Genomic DNA, 18,717 nt, shown 5'->3' with positions numbered 1-18,717 from the left:
GGTATGTAGGTACTTAGGTCTCCTATTTCAAAATACTAATAGGTACTTTTTCTTTAGTACTCTATTGGTAGGTCTGCTACATAATTATTTGTTTCCTAAGTGAAGGTCCTACGTAATAGCCATTGTTTTGAATCACGCAGATTCCTGATATCTACCTAGGTAGGTATAGGCATGGCACGAAAATGCCTTACTGCTTGTACTGAAAATATAAATTAGGCCTCTAGGTTGGGCAACGCGTCTGCAATACCCCTGGTGTTGCAGATGTTTATGGGCGGTGGTGATCTCTTACCATCAGGAGACCCATTTGCTCGTTTGCCATCCAGTCAAATAAAAAAATAAAAATTTAAAGTAAGTACTATAAATATTAAATTCGTTCTATTTGGGCTTTTCAATATATATTTTTTATAGAAACTAAACTAAATGATTATGCTACTAAACGATCGGGCAATTAGTTGAACATTACATCTGAGTACTACTAAGTACTTTAGTTTGTGCTAGGTACTAATGTCATGTTGACATCCCATACATTTGCCAAATAAATCATAGCTAAATTTATTATGAAAAGGTTTCATCCTTGTATATGATTCAGTTTCCTTACCTTAGCATCATCATACGTTTTGAGAAGTAGTATTCCAGCTCACTAAAACTGCATTGCAGCGACCTCTTTTGTAAAGTAGCGACATTCATTCCAAATTGTGTTCTGGAGTTGGTGGTGTTAGTTACGACAAATGATTCTAGATGTCACTCTTATTCGCATCAACTTTGCTTTTTATTAAAACTTACAATTGACTGCCGTTATTAATTTATAAAATAAATGAAGTTCTATTTCGACACTTTCTGTTGGTTAATGTATTAAAATATCAAACAGGTATAAATTTAAAACTTTACAAGGGAAAACTTTACCCTTGAACGCAATCGAAAGAGATAGTAAATAAATCTATGTTTGTCTATGGCGCGTCAAAATGGCTGATTTTTGTGATGTCCGATCGGGGTTTTCGGGGTTTTCTAGTCTTTGTTTACTATAATAAACAGAATACATGTTTAAAAATTTGACTCTAATGTGACATTATAAAATGTTAATAGTTATACTAACTTTGGACTGGTGTTTGTATTCAAACAAGTGTGTGATTTGACAAAACGATTGGAACCATTCTCGCCTTGTAAAGAGAAAATGGGGAACTGTTTTAGCAGTACAGGAGAGAAGGATCCTAAAACAAAAATCGACAGGGCTAATCCGCACGAGGAAGATGCAAGACCATTCCAAACGCCCGTGCCAACTCCTCCCCCGGATCCCAGATCTACAGTGAATCAAGGACCAGATACCAGTGAGGTGGTTCCCACCCGTATTTTTGTGGCCCTGTACGATTACGACGCTAGGACTGATGAAGATTTGAGCTTTAGAAAAGGAGAGCACCTGGAAATTCTGAATGATACTCAAGGCGACTGGTGGCTGGCTCGAAGCAAGAAAACAAAACAGGAGGGATACATTCCTTCGAATTATGTCGCCCGCCTGCAGTCCATAGAGGCAGAACCGTGAGTAATAGTTTGATAGCCTTTATTATCTATACAATTATGCAATTTTTCAACAATTGTTAGCATTTATATCCATCCTTAGACCTGCATACATTCATTTCGCATTCTAATTGTATGCAAAACAGCTGTTACCATATTTACCAACAGTAATTGTGAGCATCCTATTTTTTTAGGGTATGAAATCAAACTTGTTTACTTTCGCGTGTGTGTCCATTGTACACTGTATACAGACCTTATTGCATTAGTATGAGAAGTGAAAATACAATTGGAATGTTCACATTATTATGTGCACTCACTGTTAACAGAGTATGAACAAAATGCAGAAAGTTATTTCATTGTTTCACAAGAGCCACACTTATTTTCGTTTGATTATTAAAATTTCTTTTGTTCTCATTGATTTAGATTACTTAAATGTTATAGAAAGACTTAAATAAAAGAACAAACTAAATTGATGGTACATGCCTGAAAACCCCCACAGCTGATCACATCAAAATACCTAGAGCTAATTCTAAAGATCCTCAACAAAAGAAATAAAAAACAAGAATGAACATTTAGTGCTTAAACATTCAGTGCTTTGAGCATGAATCGGTGACGAACAGACAGTTTCGCATTAAAAAAAAACTAGGGCTTACATAGCACAAAAAAATAAATTAGGTGAAGTTATTATAATTTCTGCTTAATCAATAGTGCTCTACAAAGATAATTACCGTAAGGAGTGGCAATATGAAGCCATCTATTGTTTACCTTTGAAATATTTCTCATGTACAGTTGAGTGCAAAAAGATGAACTTATCCAACCCTGCAAAAATATGTGTCACAAACTCTTATTCCAAGTTAATATGGCTGTGGTTACATATTTGTAGTTTATGAGTGGTTTAAATAGATACATATTTTTGCTCTTGACTGTAGGTAGATAGGATAATATTATCACCTAAACATAGATTATAAAGCTTACAACAAATAAGTTTGTGATTCAGTTCAGTTTGTTGTTGTTTGTAATATGAAAAACAACATTATTTTTTGAAAAATCTGTTATTGTTTGTATGTTTTCTTTTATCAGCACTGTAAGCCCTTCTTGCCAATTTAATAATTAAGGAGAAGTACTTATTGGTTTTATTTTGATTTTGGTATGAAAGAATATTTTTAAAAGATTGCCCTTTGAGTATGTACACTTTGAAACTTGCTTTTTTATAGGTACAGTCAAGGAAACTAAATCACATACCAGGGTGGAACCTTTGTGCTACTAATGCCATGTTGACATCCCATACATTCAGCCATAGAAATCATAGCAAAATTGGTTATGAAAAGGTTCTGCCATGGTATGTGATTCAGGTTCCTTGACCATACTAGAGACCATAGCTTTAAGTAATATTAATTTCAATTTAATATAGGTACTTCCATGCATTAGAAAAATAATCTTGGCACACCAATTAGATAACAATGTGATCCTATAAGAGTTGCTTTTTGCCTTTTCAAGTAGGGAATCCTAAAACAACAGCAGCACAATTATCAATCCCTTTTCCAGGCATAGTGCATATAGCAATCACATAAATGTACACAAATATTTGACCTTACCAAGTATACATTACAGTACAAAATCATTTGAATTTGTTAAATATATTATTAGTTTTTAAATTAATCCCTCGTAGGTAAACAACATAAAACTATGACTTTTGTGATAACACATCTAAACTCCCGGGCCTGGAAAAAGGTTAATAAATTTATTTATGCATTGATCAACTTTTTTTGTCACTCGTTGCTATAGTTAGTTATGGTCCCCTGAGTCGCTCTTTAAACCATAAGTTTATAGGATACAAATTTGCCAAACATGCATTTTTGTGATAGTTTTAAGCCTCTTTTATAATTGGTCATCTAATAAGCATGTTACTATAATGTGACACAACATTTCTTCTATTAAACTGTACTACTTTTGTCCCCTCGCTGACGGGACAGAATAACAACAAGAAATAGTAACTAAACTCAACTGTTGATCCACCCTTATGCTGTAGATTTATTTCTTAGATTTCTACTTACTGTATGTAATAATGTGTACCTGATCTAGGTAGTTTTTAGTCAGATAACATTCAATTTGTAATTGTGTGTGTTTCTTCCAAATGGAAGTAGTACTGTACTAGTTTTTAGATGCAATACGGCAATGTATGTACCAAATAGTTTATATCTAGCTAAGTAAAAATTTTACAACACAGTTGTTATCACAAAATAGATATCACTTAATAACATTAGTTCAGTCGAAACACTTTTTGCAGAGCGGTTGTGATCAACAATCAATCAGACAAGTGCAGATGTAGCTTGCCATATAATGTCCTGAAATCTCTTCCGATATGTAAAGATTCAAGTGTACATACAGAGGTCCGCCCACAGCCAATCTGATTAAAATTTGGTCAGTCCATCACATGGGTCTCGCATGTGATCTGGTGCCCACCACTCCGCCCTGGACATTAATTTCAGAACAAATAGCTGCAATCCTCTAGTGTTGCGGGGTGTCCATACTGTCCATGGGTGGTGGTGCTCATGTATTATTAGGCGCCCCACTTGCTATCCTAGTTCATAAAAATAATGCAAACTGTTGAACAGTCTAACTAGTGCTGTTGTAGGTCTCGCCTCGGCTCCGCAATTTAGAAAAAAGTGTAATTATTGTATAGATAGATAAACAATTCCATCAAACCAGCTCAAAAAAAATACAGGAATCATTTGAAAAATGCCCCTTGTAGAGGAAATAAAGTGCTCGACGGTAGACAGACAACATACTAAACTGGGTAGCCAGTAGTAGGTCTTAACTAGGTTAACTGGAAGAGATCCCTTATTTAGAGATACCTTTGTACTTCTTTCTGTGTACTTACCTGTATTTTTATTTTTAAAATTGTTAATTGCGTTAAAGACTTAAATACCTACATAAGAAAGCAATTTCGCTGACTCGGTTAATAAATTACCAATTGGCATTTTGTTTACATTTTAAGGTCCTACATATTATATAAGCAGCTATCACACTGAGTCGTTCGCTGCATGCTGCATGCGGCGACCGCAAAAGTGTAAAGGACACGGTAGTCGGCCGCATTCGGCGAGCGACAGCTGCCACCGCCTTAATATGGCCGCCGCAGTAGACGGACAAACGGACGGGTAAAGGCAACGGTCGTTCGCGATTAATATTAGTTCAAATTCATAAATTCGTTCGGATTTATATTTTGATAGAAGATTTAATTTGTAAATAGCAATTTGCATGTTTTTTGAAATGTAATTTTCTATAACACATCACTATGGTTTACATTTTGTTGGTACCTAGACAAATTTTAATAGACTAATAGTAAAGTACCTAATAGGTATTAATTTTACCTTTCAGTATCAGCAGGAAGTTAAAAAATTATAATGTTGGTTTTATCAGCGTTGAATTTAGGCACCCGTAAACACTGCAGTACACACGTACTCGGGACGCCGCCATTATTAAATAAAATATTATAGTATGTAGGTACCTAGTTACTTAGTACTGAGCGTTTATAGCCACGTTACGGGATCGAAACGGGGGCGAATAGAGCGGGCGGCGCGGCGCAGCACTCACTCAACCAGCGACAGGACTGCGCGGCGCGCGGCATGGCACTGCGTAGTTTTATCGGGCGAAGTTTGGTTAGCGGCCGTGTAAGACGCTTCGCTGTGTGCGTGCGTCGATTCGGGCGCTCTAGTATGAAGTCGAATTACTGCCTAGTTATGTGTATTGTGACACAGCAGTCTTAATTAATTTCCACTATTTCATTTTAATCCCTGACATGATATTCATTATTTACCAGCAACACAACCTTATTTCACTGCTTAAATATGTATGAGCCTTCATAAATGTTGTCACATAACAAATGATGCACTTCCTATCTGAAGCTTATCCAAGCGTCTGGCGCCAAGTATTTATTAATGATCTATCAAATTAGTCATTAAACTAATGATTTGGTGTTTAATTCAGCTACTTGCAGGTTCGGTTTCGACATGCAACGTTTAACCTACTTTGCGATTCTTGTAACTTGTTTATATATAATATTATTATAATGTTGGTACTGGATGTTCACATTTGAATGCACTACAATGTTGCTTAGTTACAGATTTTGAGCGATGTATGAAGAGCGAAGTATGCTTATCCATAAAATATCACATGACCTTGTTAGAAGTGTTTATATAGCCTACTTTTGATTAATATGTATGACTATGACATCACAATAAATTATTTCTACAGATAGGGTATTAAAAAAAAAATGCTTTACAAATGTGGGGTACTTGCTAGTTTTCGTCCAAAAAAACTGATTTTCGTCTTAGTGTGAACTAGTTTTCGACCATTGATAGGAAAAATAGTGCAGTTGATATTTAAAAAATAAAAAACAATTATGGATTACAACAAGTACTACCTAAATTGCGCGGAAAGGTTGGTTTGTATTCCAGTTTTATGCACTTGTTTGTTTGTAGCAGCTCAGTCAGATGTACGAAAAGTGGAACTGGACGGCAAACCAGCGCAATTAGCCTACTAAGTTATATGAACCTTAGTGAACCCTGTAATGCTAAAACATTATGTAACAGTAGATTTCGTGTTTCTAGAACATGATAGCGATTTTTTTTAAAGTTACATTATGTACCTGTTACGTTAGAATCGCTAAATTTTTTTTAATAAGGACAAACCTACATTATCTACCCGTTACGTTAGAATCGCTAAGGAACATGGTGCCGCATATCGCGATTCTATCGGTTTTCAGTCATACAAATTTAATCTGATTCATTCCTACAACAACTAAAATTAAATTCTAATCTTGTTACCCAATCGACAGACAGCGATCCTTTGGTAACGGATTTATTTTCAGCATTGTGTAAAGGCAACAAAAGCCTCGCTTCCGCCGGCCACTTCCCTTCAGCTGTATAATGTAACCACAACCTTGACATTCGCGTCATGTGCATTGTAAAGTTTGTGAAAATACCGATCGAGATGTTATATTTAAGACCGCTGTATTTTGAAACTAGATTTTACCCACGGCTTCGCACGCGTTAACTTTTCGATCTGGTAGTTACAATTGAACTGAATTGAAAAAATTGAATTGAAATTCCGGGATCTTACAAAATTCCCCTGGGTATTCCCAAAATTGATATCGTGGTCTTCATTGAGGTTGTGATAAGAACAACCGCCCAAAATTTCAAGACCCTAAACCCAGCGGTTGAAATTTCAAGATTTTATCCCTGTCCCGTGGGAATATCGGGATAAAAAGTAGCCTATGTGTTATTCCAGACGTCCAGCTACCTGCATACCAAATTTCATGACTCTAAGCCCAACGGTTGTTATTTCGAGATTTTATCCCTATCCCGTAGGAATATCGGGATGAAAAAGCCTATGTGTTATTCCAGATGTCCAGCTACCTATGATTCCAATCCCAGCGGTTATTATTTCGAGATTTTATCCCTATCCCGTGAGAATATCTGGTTAAAAAGTAGCCTATGTGTTATTCCAGACGCCCATCTATCTTACCAAATTTAATCTAAATGCGTCCAGCCGTTTTAGCGTGAAGAAGTAACAAACATACACACACACAAACTTTCGCATTTATAATTTAGGTAGGAAGTAGGATATATTCCTATAACTTTTAATCTTTAGGCGCAACATTATTTTTTTCTTAAAGAAAAAGTCAGTACTAGATGTTGACGTTGATTTTCGCGAGCCATGGTGAAATTCTCCAGTATTATTTATGTTACAGCTAAGCTAAGGACCGATTTGGTATCGCGTATCGCTAATTAGGCAATCCCAAACTGGCCGACTAGCTTACTTCATTCATTCATTCGTTTCACTTCTGTAGTGTATAAGTACAAAATTGTGAAACAAATTAATGCAATTATGGTACTATTCAATGGAAAAAATCAATTGTGTAAACAAATGTGGTGACTGACATTGACACTTGACTGACGACTGGCTGACTGACTGACTGACGTTGGCTCTAGTGATGTGAAAGCTCTTTAAGATACTTCAATCAGCAGTAAATAATTATTTTGAATTTACTCATATTTCATTATTTAATGTTTTCCTAAGTTTAATTTTTAAAAATGGCGAATCACGTATTCTCTTAGTTCTGTTCAAGAGTCATTCACAATGTTTCCATGTCCCTTTTAACTTAAAATGTTTAATAGCATTTTCACTAAGTTTTAGAATTATATCTTCAAATATATATACCTAACGTTTTTTCCATACAAACTTACACTCCCTTTTATACCCTTTAAGGGTAGAATTTTTAAAATGGTGAAACATGTATATCCACTTATATTTTTTGACGTATATTTTCCCCAAGGTTTATGATGGAGTATTTTAGAATTGAAAGGGTCAGTTTAAATATGAATTAATTTAGATTTTTTTGCTGCTTAATTAGCGTAGTAGAAAAAGGCAACCTGAGATATGCGTGCATAGGAGAAATTTGTATCTTGACTTCTGTCCAACGGTGGTGTAGGGGTTATAGTACGCAGTACGGATTGCTGAGGACCTAGGTTCGATTCCCAGCGCTGGTCTCTTTTTCTGGTTTTTCTGTGCATCCATGTCTCAGTTTGTATTTTCGATATAATTTAGAAGAGGCATTTTTAAATTTACACAAGACAGGGAAATGAGAGTAGACACAGGGAAGTGATTCAAAATGATTTTTGGTCCAACAATGGACTCCACAGTAAATATGATACTAGTAAATAGAAATCTACATAATTTCTACTATAATACTCTTTTATCGTCCAACTAGTGTTTACCCGCGGCTTCGCACACGTAAATCATTAGGTCCAGCAGCTGAAATACGGGGTTTTTTAAAAATTGCCGTGGGAATTCCCGAAAATAAAATCGTTGTTTTCATTGACATTACATTAAAAACAATCATGGTCAAATTTCATGACTCTAAGCCCAGCGGTTATTAGTTCGAAATTTTATCCCTATCTCGAGGGAATATCGAAATAAAAAGTAGGCTATGTTTTATTCCAGATGTCAAACTATCTACATACCAATTTTCATGACTCTAAGCTGAGCGGTTGTTATTTCAAGATTTTATCCCTATCCCATGGGAATATCGGGATAAAAAGTATCCTATGTTGTAATCCAGGTTATCTAACTTTTCGCCAAATTTCATCCAAATCCGTCCAGCCGTTTCAGCGTGAAGAAGTAACAAACATATTCACTCACTCACTCATTAACTTTCACATTTATAATATTAGTAGATTAGTAGGATATAGTAGGAAGTAGGATAGTATGATAGGATTAGAAACCTTTATAAACCTTCATTAAATAGTGTAACGTAACACAAATAATTAATATCTATGAATAAATTAATTTGCAGAGCCAGCCATAATTATCGGTAGATAAGGTTGGTTCAGTCAAATAATTAAATTTGTTGGTACAGCACTAAATTTCCAGAGACTAGACCAACCATAGACCAACTTCGGTGAGGAAAAAATTATCATGTCAATTTGACAAATATAACGGATTTTCGTCTTCCAATTAATTCTATAAAAATAAACATATTTACACGATTATTTAATGATAAAATGATTGTTAAAAACAGTGGTGAGCTCATTGAGATGTGAATATGATCGGGATTGGCGTTCAATGTAAGCAACTACGGAGTAATCGTGAAAAAATGCTTTGTTTACACAATTGATTTTTTCCATTGAATAGTATTATAGAGAATTTTATTGTAAAAGTGATGACACAACTTCTCTATATAGGTACTTGATTGTAGTCACACTCTGGCGCAGGCGGCTCCAACACATTTTCCTCATTTCACATTTCAAGCTTTAAAGTCATCAGGTTTATTTCGTCTAACATTATACCATAGTAAAAGAGGACAAGTAAGTCCACTCCGACCCTTTAGGAGACTTAACTGCCTACTCCGGCGCGGACGCTTAGGGTTGTCGACGTCTATTTTAGATTAATTACTTGGAATATTCCGTACAAAATACGAAATCCTTAAAAAATATTACTTATTTTTTTCGTAATGGCTACGGAACCCTATTTTGGGCGTGTCCGACACGCCCTCGGCCGGTTTAATCATAATTTTTGCATGGCAACACATTTTCTGAAATGGATTATTTTCTGAAAATCTGATAATTTTCAGCTTTTCAATAGTGATAGGCGTAAGAAATCTAAAAGGTTTGGCAAAATATTATGGAGTTTATTTATCTATTGGAATAAATTAATTATGACGCAAAGTTAAAAATTATCAACTCTTCCTCTCTCACGTCACGACCTCAAAAATGTCCTAGAATGTGGTTTTTTTATTAAATATTTTATCTTCGCTCTATAATAAATATACCTATTCGGATAGATAAATGGACTACATATATTTTGTTAAATTTTAAGCTAATTTCATTCAACTATTACTTTTGGACTGAAGGTGGTATAATGAAGTGTCTTTAGTAAGAAGCAAAAATATGTCTAATGGGGTTTTGGGTTTTAACAATTTTAAAATTGAATAACACTCATGATGTTAATGTAGTATACGTAGATGATGGCACTTAAACCATTCCACGGGCTAAAAGATGGCGCTAGTCGCCGGTTTTACGCGATTCACAACTGGATTTCAAATGTCCATGACATTACGGAAAACAGCTTCATGCAATGAACCAAAACTTGTTAACCTATCCTACCAATTTTATAAATGCGAAACGTCTGCGTGTAATCGTTTACCTATTTGGTTGCATTTTTTTATGTAGATCACGGAAATCTTTTATGCTATTTTTATTCCTATGTCCACGGGATTGAGATGTAAATGCTCTTAACACAAAGTTAAATTGCCAAATGAATTTATCAAAATTCCAGATCTTCAATACAACTGCCAAACCTAAAATAATACAATAATTTGTGGGACCATTTCATGACATGCACATTTTTTTTATTTATTTTTTCCTATGTCGTCACGAATAAATGTTTTCTTTCTTACTTTCTAAAATGGTTCAGGCGGGCGAACCCGCAGGTTAAGACTTGTTTGAAAAAAAAAAACAAATTCAGATATTTTTATTTAAGTAGATTCAATGGTGTGTGTGAAGTTCCCAATCCGCACTAGGCCCGCGTGGGAACTACGGCCCAAGCCCCTCTCATTCAGAGAGGAGGTCTATGCCCTGCAGTGGGACGTATATAGGGGAAGATAAAGTAGATACCTACATTATATTAAAATCTGGTAAAGCATTTCTTTGAACGTGCGGTTGTAAGAGATAATAATCGGTATCACCTCCAAGAAAGGACAATGAGTTTACGAATGAAATTACGGTTGATATAATTAAGAGTGCATCGCGTTTCGCACGCCTTCCACGCAGGCGCAGGCGCAATGAACGAGGTCAGCCACAGACACGATTTAACTGTTAATCTACTTCGAATTATAAGTACGTCAAAAACTGTAATTAAATTGGCAAGTTATGACTGAACCCTTGACTCGAAATCATAGTTTGTCTGTCACGCTAATAAATGCATCTGAGCAGAAAAATAACTAGTAAACATCGAATCATTGAGATTCAAGAATTGTATACAAAAAATAGGTATATGATAGTGGTAAATTACAATACATTGTCAGCCAAAATAAAATTAGAATTAAATTTAAGAATAACAACAATAATCAAGGGTAAAACATGGACAAAAAGTTAAAATTAGGTACAATTACTACTATATCAGAGATAGTGTAAACGTTAATGTTATTGGGGTATTACAGGGGCCAGTTAATCGTTTCTACCGCACCATGAGAAGACAAATAGCCCTCTGCAAAACCGGTGGGCTTGCAGGAAAGCGGTTCCTAGTCAAACACGCAAATTGTAAGACAAACATCAAAACGTGCAGGCTTCCTTTGCTTTGTATTCGGGATATTGCCGCCTCACTAATGCTTGGCTTAAAGTTACAAGCGTAACGGGACCGGGACGCTACGCTGCAGGGACGAGATCTTGTCTCAATACTACTTATGAATATACTTAATGCTGCGTATTTAGGCATGATTAAAGAAACTTGGAATTATATAGTTTTTTTTTAATAAAGTTTTTAAACGCTATACTTCCAAGTTAATTTTGGTTACGTTCTAAAATTGGTATAGACTTAGCTGCCGACAGGAGAAGTTGAAAATCCGCGGGAGAGGCCTTTGCCCAGCAGTGGGACATAGAAAATGGCTAATATAAATGAATAAAAAAATATATTATCAACTAACTGTTGCCCGAAACTACATCCACATAACATTCGAAATTCAACAAACCCGGAATAAAAAGCTTTGCTGAAGAAAACACACTTTAACTCTTTATTCTAAAAATACTTATAGATATTTTAGAAAGAAAGAAACATTTATTCACAATACAAGACACCAATAGTATTAAGTACAAATAGACAACACGAAGGAAAGTATGTGTCATTGCGGTTGTGAATCGGACACTAGCTCAGCATAATGCTGAAACGCAAACATTTACTAATACTAATGCTAAACACCATAGCTCTGATTTTCAGCCAGCACCGTTTGTGTTGTGACCCTCGGACCGCTATACAAAGATATACTACACAGTTTTACTACTACAAAGATACATAGATACAATACGGTATTTGACAACTCCTGATTTTGCCATATCTTAATATTATTATGAAAATATAGATAAACAGATAGTGTTTAGCGAAGAGAAAATTTAAATCGGTTGAAAATTGGATTTATAGTGATTTTTTGAAAAATCTATATACCTGTCTCTTTCTCAAACGCTTTTCTCTATGCAGCAAGTATGGCGGTACTGGCGTGTGACGTCACATGCCAGTAGGTCTTTCTCTGCCTAATCTTGAATTTCAAACCTTTATAACTTTGTTATTTGTAAAGGTAGCTTAAAAATTGTTTTTCTATTCGATAACAGGCATTGTGTAGTTTAAATTTATAAAACATATACAAAATAGTCAAATACCGTATTTGAAAAAGCGGTTGGATGGTTACCGAATAATCTATCCATTTTATTCTCTGCTCAGGGTAAATTACGGGTCTACTTCGATTGACATCTTGGTATACATTATGCAAATCAAAACGAAAAAGAATAAGATTGCACATCAAGATTTGTTTTGAATAGTGAACAAACCAGTATCGCCTTAAGTAATTAAAGAAGCTGTCACCCTGCTTGCTGGGCGTAAAAACCTCTCGAACCGTACGTAATCGGAATAACATCCGGTTTACATCCGTTTTGCTGTATCGGGGTCGGGGGGGCTAATTCGAAAATCGAAGTTCGTACCGTACCGTCTCTCTCACTCTCGTATTAAATAATATTAGCGTCAGCGGGACGGCAAGATACGAAGGTCGAATTTTGCACTTCGTAGTAAACTTACAGGCCCAAAGGCCCAGAGGTCGAATGACGTTCGATTACTTCGATTGCTTTAAAATCGCAATCGATACATGGCTGTTCCGCAACCCTATTCCGCAGCTTGTTTAACGGTCCTGTGACTCTACTTGGCGATTTGAATAAAAACATCTAGCTAACAGAGCAAACATTTTATGGATCTTAAGTATTAGAAAACACAACGACTGGCAGCGTTTAACACTAAGAATAACTAGGTACTAAGTAAATTATACTGCTCTATTGTTAACGTAATTACTTTCCTACTTCTTTGGTGGAGTGAAATTTTCTCTGGCCAAGTCTTAGTTCAGTATAGAATAGAATTAACCACCGCTTTGCGCTGCTTGCTACCCTTTATAAATGCTATAATTGGTCGTATTATTGTTTAATTTTTAATTCCATTTAAAAATAACTTTTGGACATTGGTTAAATTATACATAAACCTATAAAATTGTAACGAATTTTTATATTCGATACGTCATTGTTTAGCGAATTAGATAAAGGATCCGGACTTATTTTTGTTTGCTCCCCAAACAAAAATATGTGAATAATTTATGACTTAACACGCATTTATGAATATGATAAATATAATTTATTCGTCTATTTCTTGGAACAAATTATATACTGACAACTATCTAATGACAATCGCCAAACACCGTATGAAATATATCAGAAGCGGATTTATCTGAAATCAATTTGAATTGGCATCACACTTAAGTCGATAGGCAAGTGAATCTGTTTATTCATTCCTGAGCACAGGAAGACAGGCATTTCGGAGAAGCACTTGACGGACGTCAGACAACATACAACGCTGCGCCGACGCATTCTGATCGCATAACAAACGGAAATAACTGTTAATAGCAATAATAGTGAGGATATGACGAAATTTTCTTCATTTATTTTGTAAATGTAAAGACAAGTACTTAATGTTACTTCACTTTTATAATATTTTGTCTAATTTTATAGTTTTCATTAAGTTTTTACTCATTTTACTGTTTACATTACTGTATCACATGTTACCCTTGTCATGGTGTATAACTTAGGATATTAAAAACTTTCAATGTTACGAACGTTATTTTCTCGAATTACCATTTTTCAACGTACAAACAATAAAATTATCATGCGGGCATATCCAAGGTCTTTTTACCCTCAGATTATGCTAATAACAAGTTATTAATACATCAGTAATTAGTGTAAACATGATTGTTAAATTGTAGAATGGATCCCAGTTAATTGCTAAAGCCTTCTTCGTACAGGATTTGTAAGAGACTTAACCACATGCCTGTATGGCGTTTAGAAATCGGACATTAGTACGGAAGAGTCAAAGTGTTCAATTGACCCAGCAGCGATGATGTGTGAGCCGGGGTGTGCCACTAACGGCTTCTAAAAACCTACATTTCCTAGTAAAGATGGCTGGCCCACATCGCTGATGGAGACAGGATGCGTTTGAGTTCACCGCCCTGCTCCCGTCCCTCACACAGCGTTGTAAACCTACATTAAGTAAACATAAATTGTGGTTTCAAATAGATACTTCTGCCTTGCGTTGTCTTTAGCTATCACCAAGTTGTTTTAACGACATTCTTCTGCATTTGGTGTTCTCAATACGGGCCCATGAACATTCTTTAGATACATTCACGAGATATACTTCCTATCGGCGCATACATGAATGAAATATATTTTATAGTATAGACGAACAAGTTGAAGCGGTCATTGACACCGGTTGCATAAGGTACACTTCACGTGCTAGGGCGGATGAACACGTCGCTTAGTATAAGTAGGGTTCTAGGGCCTTGGAGTTTGATTTAAGAGAGAGCAACGGCCCAGATCGCATGATATGCAATTAAGGTCACTGCAGACGATGTTGTCAAGCGTCACGGTCTTACGGACGATGCCCCTTATAACGCGGTAGACAAACCAAACTATTGAAAAGCTTTTAGTGCAGTAAATCGCTCAATTTCCAACACTGAATGCCGTCTGTAAACTACAACCCAAAACGCGCGCTATCAGACTTCCCTTTGTCATACATACTATATTTTTTGTGTAGCTGTATTGTTTCGTATACTTCAATAAAAATGCATACTTCGAAATGTTCACATTGCGTAAAAGTTGCATGATTATTTTTATTTCCCTTCTTTGTTGTATAAATATACAGAGTAATGGTTACAGTAACTTGCCTAAATTCGCAAGCATGTTTTTAATGGCTTAATACTTGCATTTGAGAAATCATTCCTTTACCTTGCCAAAAACGAACCCACTTTGGTTGCGTATCTCAAGGTTGTCTGTAGTTTGATCCAGCGGTCATTTTATCCACTTTAAAAGAAATTCCAACCGGTTCTTACACGGTAATGTTTTATGAAAAGAAACTGGATTATTTTTTACTTTATTTTGATTTTATTGACGCATTTAAGGAAGAGAACGTCATTGTAGGTATTGGCTCTGTGCACGACATCAGCGCCACCTAGCGTCCGCAACTTTTTTGGCTCTGATGCTCTGACGTTTTGAAATTTCATCGCGACATGACATAAATCAAACCTATAACGTTTTAATTTATAATACAAAACAACTGTGATACCGTGATTTGGGTGGGCAAAAGGTTGTGAATTCATTTTTGGTCAATAAAATTAAATGAGGTACTTAAGTAAAATTTAATCAAAAAGTGTGTTTTAGTTTCGTTATGTCAGGGTTTGTTTACTTCATGTGTAGTTGTACTTTTACTGTAAAACGAAAAGATAGAGCTATCTTATTGGTTTCTTTGAATAATAGTAAACTTGTATAATTGTTTTTAGATTTATTTGAGTGCGTCAACTCCTACTGGTTCCGGCAGAATATCAGCGCTGTGACTGCAATGTCGCAGCACATGCTGAGTCGGCGCCTTTTCGCGGCTGTGCCGTGACAACTTAATTTAAATATGTAACAATTTGAATCGTTTGTTTATGTAGAATTGTCATGGCATGTTTGTGAATAAAGTTTTTTATCTATTTATATTTATTTATTCATTTATAAGTCATGTTTATTACATTAGGTGACATATTATTAAATAGTAGGTACACGACACCCTGTTAGGGTATCATCATCATCATCATCCCAGCCTATATACGTCCCACTGCCGGGCACAGGCCTCCTCCTGTGAGGGGAAAAAATGATAATCCTTAAACTATTTTACTCCAATAATTCATTATATCTACGGATTAGAGAGTGATGTCATTAAAATACTAATGCTAATTTAGGTAATAAAAACTTATTGTGAATTTTCGTAACTTAATTAGATTGAAATATCGCTAATAATAAATTTAATATCGTTTTCAAATCAAAATAAGTATCATTTTGAAGACCGGTTTTGTGAGTATCACTCAATATAAAATTTCAACCACAAACCGTTTCATAAGGGAAATTGTTGCTAGACATGTCAATGATGTAGAGGGATTAAGAACAAAACAGGGACAGTGTTCAATAATTCAAGCTCGCATCATAACACAACATCTATTACTAAAATTAGGTAGTTGAAAGTCTATACAAATTGCTTTGTTAATGACAGATTCATATGAGTATGACAGATGACAGAGCCAGAACTATTTCTACTTTTGGCCACCATGAGCGCTGCGATAGATTTCATCACCCCCACCTAGTACTTCGCACCCTCCCAATACAATATCTCTGTAGGTTTAATATAACGGCACGATAATGTAGATAATTAGTAAGTTGAATACTCAAACTTCAATAAAATTAATTGACAAAGTAGACATCATTAGGTTGTCGCCTCGTCATCAAATTATATAGCTACAGGTACAGACAGATCCGCCTTCTTGCTGTTAATGTTAACTCCTGTCCTGTCTTATTTATTACGAAACATGGTAAATCTATACTCTATACTGTGGTGTGTGTTTAAAACATATTTATTGGGTTGCCAGAAGCTTCAGGTCAATGCTTAGTACTACCCGGTATCGTCGGTTCTATTTGACAACCAGGCTGCGAAAATCTTTGTCTTTGTTTTTGCTTGTATTAGGTACCTATATTCAAAGAATGTCTGTTATGTTTGTTTGTTATTTGAACCTTAAATTATACATTATAGTAACTTTGAGTAAAATTGTATGTGACTGAGTGCGTCAACTCCTACTGGTTCCGACAGAATATCAGCGCTGTGACAGCAATGTCGCAGCACATGCTGAGTCGGCGCCTTTTCGCGGCTGTGCCGTGACAACTTAATTTAAATATGTAACAATCTGAATCGTTTGTTTATGTAGAATTGTCATGGCATGTTTGTGAATAAAGTTTTTTATCTATCTATCTATACTAATATTATAAAGCGGAAAGCTTTGGATTTTTGGATGTTTGTTACGAATTAACTCAAAAACTACTGGACTGATTTTAATAATTCTTTCACTATTAGAATGCTAAATTATTCCAAAGTGCCATAAGCTATATTTATTAACAGAAAAAATAGGGTTCCTTACTAATACTACAACAATATAACTCAAAGTGTAAAAAAAGTTGCCCTAAAACATCTTTCATCGCATGCGCTGTAGAAACTATTGATTATAGAACAAAAAAATGTTTTACGATATTAAAGAATACATCAAGATCTACAAAAAACTACGCGTCCAATTATTGTAGTTATGTCACTATAACTACTTTTTACATTTAAAATGTTGACAGGAATGACTAAAATCAGACCATGTTATCCATACCTTTGTATTAATCCTTATCCAAATAAATAATTTTATATTCAAGACGGTTAATACCTGTAGATTACTATTTGAGTTATTCAAATCGGATATTCCATTCAAAAGATATTACGGAATTAAAAATATCAATCTAACCAAAAAATGCATTTACTCTACGTTGACGCGCCCCGGCTTCATGCGTGTCGGGTCGGGTGTAGTTTTTGGGAAATTGGGCTGAAAAATGTGTGTGAGTGAAGTGCCCTTGATTAGAGGCCTTTTTAGAGTTCTGTGCCCGAAGGGTAATAAAAACGGGACCCTATTACCAAGACTCCACTGTCCGTCTATCTGTCACTAGGCAGTATCTCATGAATCGTGATAGCTAGACAGTTGAAACTTTCTCAGATGATGTATGCTAATGTCTAATGTTGCATAGGTACGGAACCCTACGTACGAGAGTCTGACTCGCACTTGGCCGTTATTTTTTTTACTTTGCCCGTGCGAAGCCGGGGCAGGTCGCTAGTCAAGTAATTATATATATATATTACTATCTAATACCTTTAAACGAGCAATTCTTGTATACATGTATATATATAAATATATTTCAGGGATCTCGGAAACGGCTCCAATGATTTCGATGAAATTTGGTATGTAGGGGTTTTCGGGCATGAAAAATCGATCTAGCTTGGTCTTATCTCTGGGAAAACGCTTTAGACTATTTCTCAAAAAGTTGTCCATTTTTCAATTACGCAATTGTCCACATATTTAAAAAAAAATCCTGACGCTATTTCACCAAAGAAAAATTGTACTTAATATTGTTTTGAAATATATACAAAACCTTGTGGTAAAAGTGATAAAAAGTGGATGGACCCAATATAAAGTGTTGATGTAGTTACAAAATTACGATTTTTTCCTCACAAGATTTCGTGACGTTTTCCTGACGACGTCAAGAAATTTTGGATGTTTTATGTAGTTTATGTTTTATGAGGGTTAATAATTTTGCACTTTATTAATTGCACGTTATTAGGGTTAAGTTAGGTTAGGTTAAGTTCTTGACAAAACTGATTTCTTGTCAATTTCATGACGGGACAACTTTTTGAGAAATACTATTATTATCGAGTTTTAGCCCGAGCAAAGCTCGGTCGCCCAGGTACTATTTGTTACGGGATGTAGACTACATTTAATGAACTCCCGTA

At 35.4% G+C, this 18,717-nt stretch overlaps 1 protein-coding gene across 1 annotated transcript in view; it reads left to right on the top strand.

The window, feature by feature from the left end:
• Window positions 1-956: 956 nt before the first annotated feature.
• The window catches only part of Src42A (Tyrosine-protein kinase Src42A), a 70,701-nt gene continuing 52,940 nt past the window's right edge, over window positions 957-18,717 (top strand). The window contains exon 1 of the mRNA XM_074097359.1: window positions 957-1,533. Within this exon, the coding sequence (XP_073953460.1) occupies window positions 1,172-1,533 (362 nt within the window). The 5' untranslated portion in view covers window positions 957-1,171. The remainder of the gene's footprint in view (window positions 1,534-18,717) is intronic.

This window comes from Choristoneura fumiferana, chromosome 14, assembly GCF_025370935.1.
Source record: "Choristoneura fumiferana chromosome 14, NRCan_CFum_1, whole genome shotgun sequence".
NCBI lineage: Eukaryota > Metazoa > Arthropoda > Insecta > Lepidoptera > Tortricidae > Choristoneura > Choristoneura fumiferana.
This window is presented reverse-complemented; position numbering and strand designations above follow the sequence as displayed.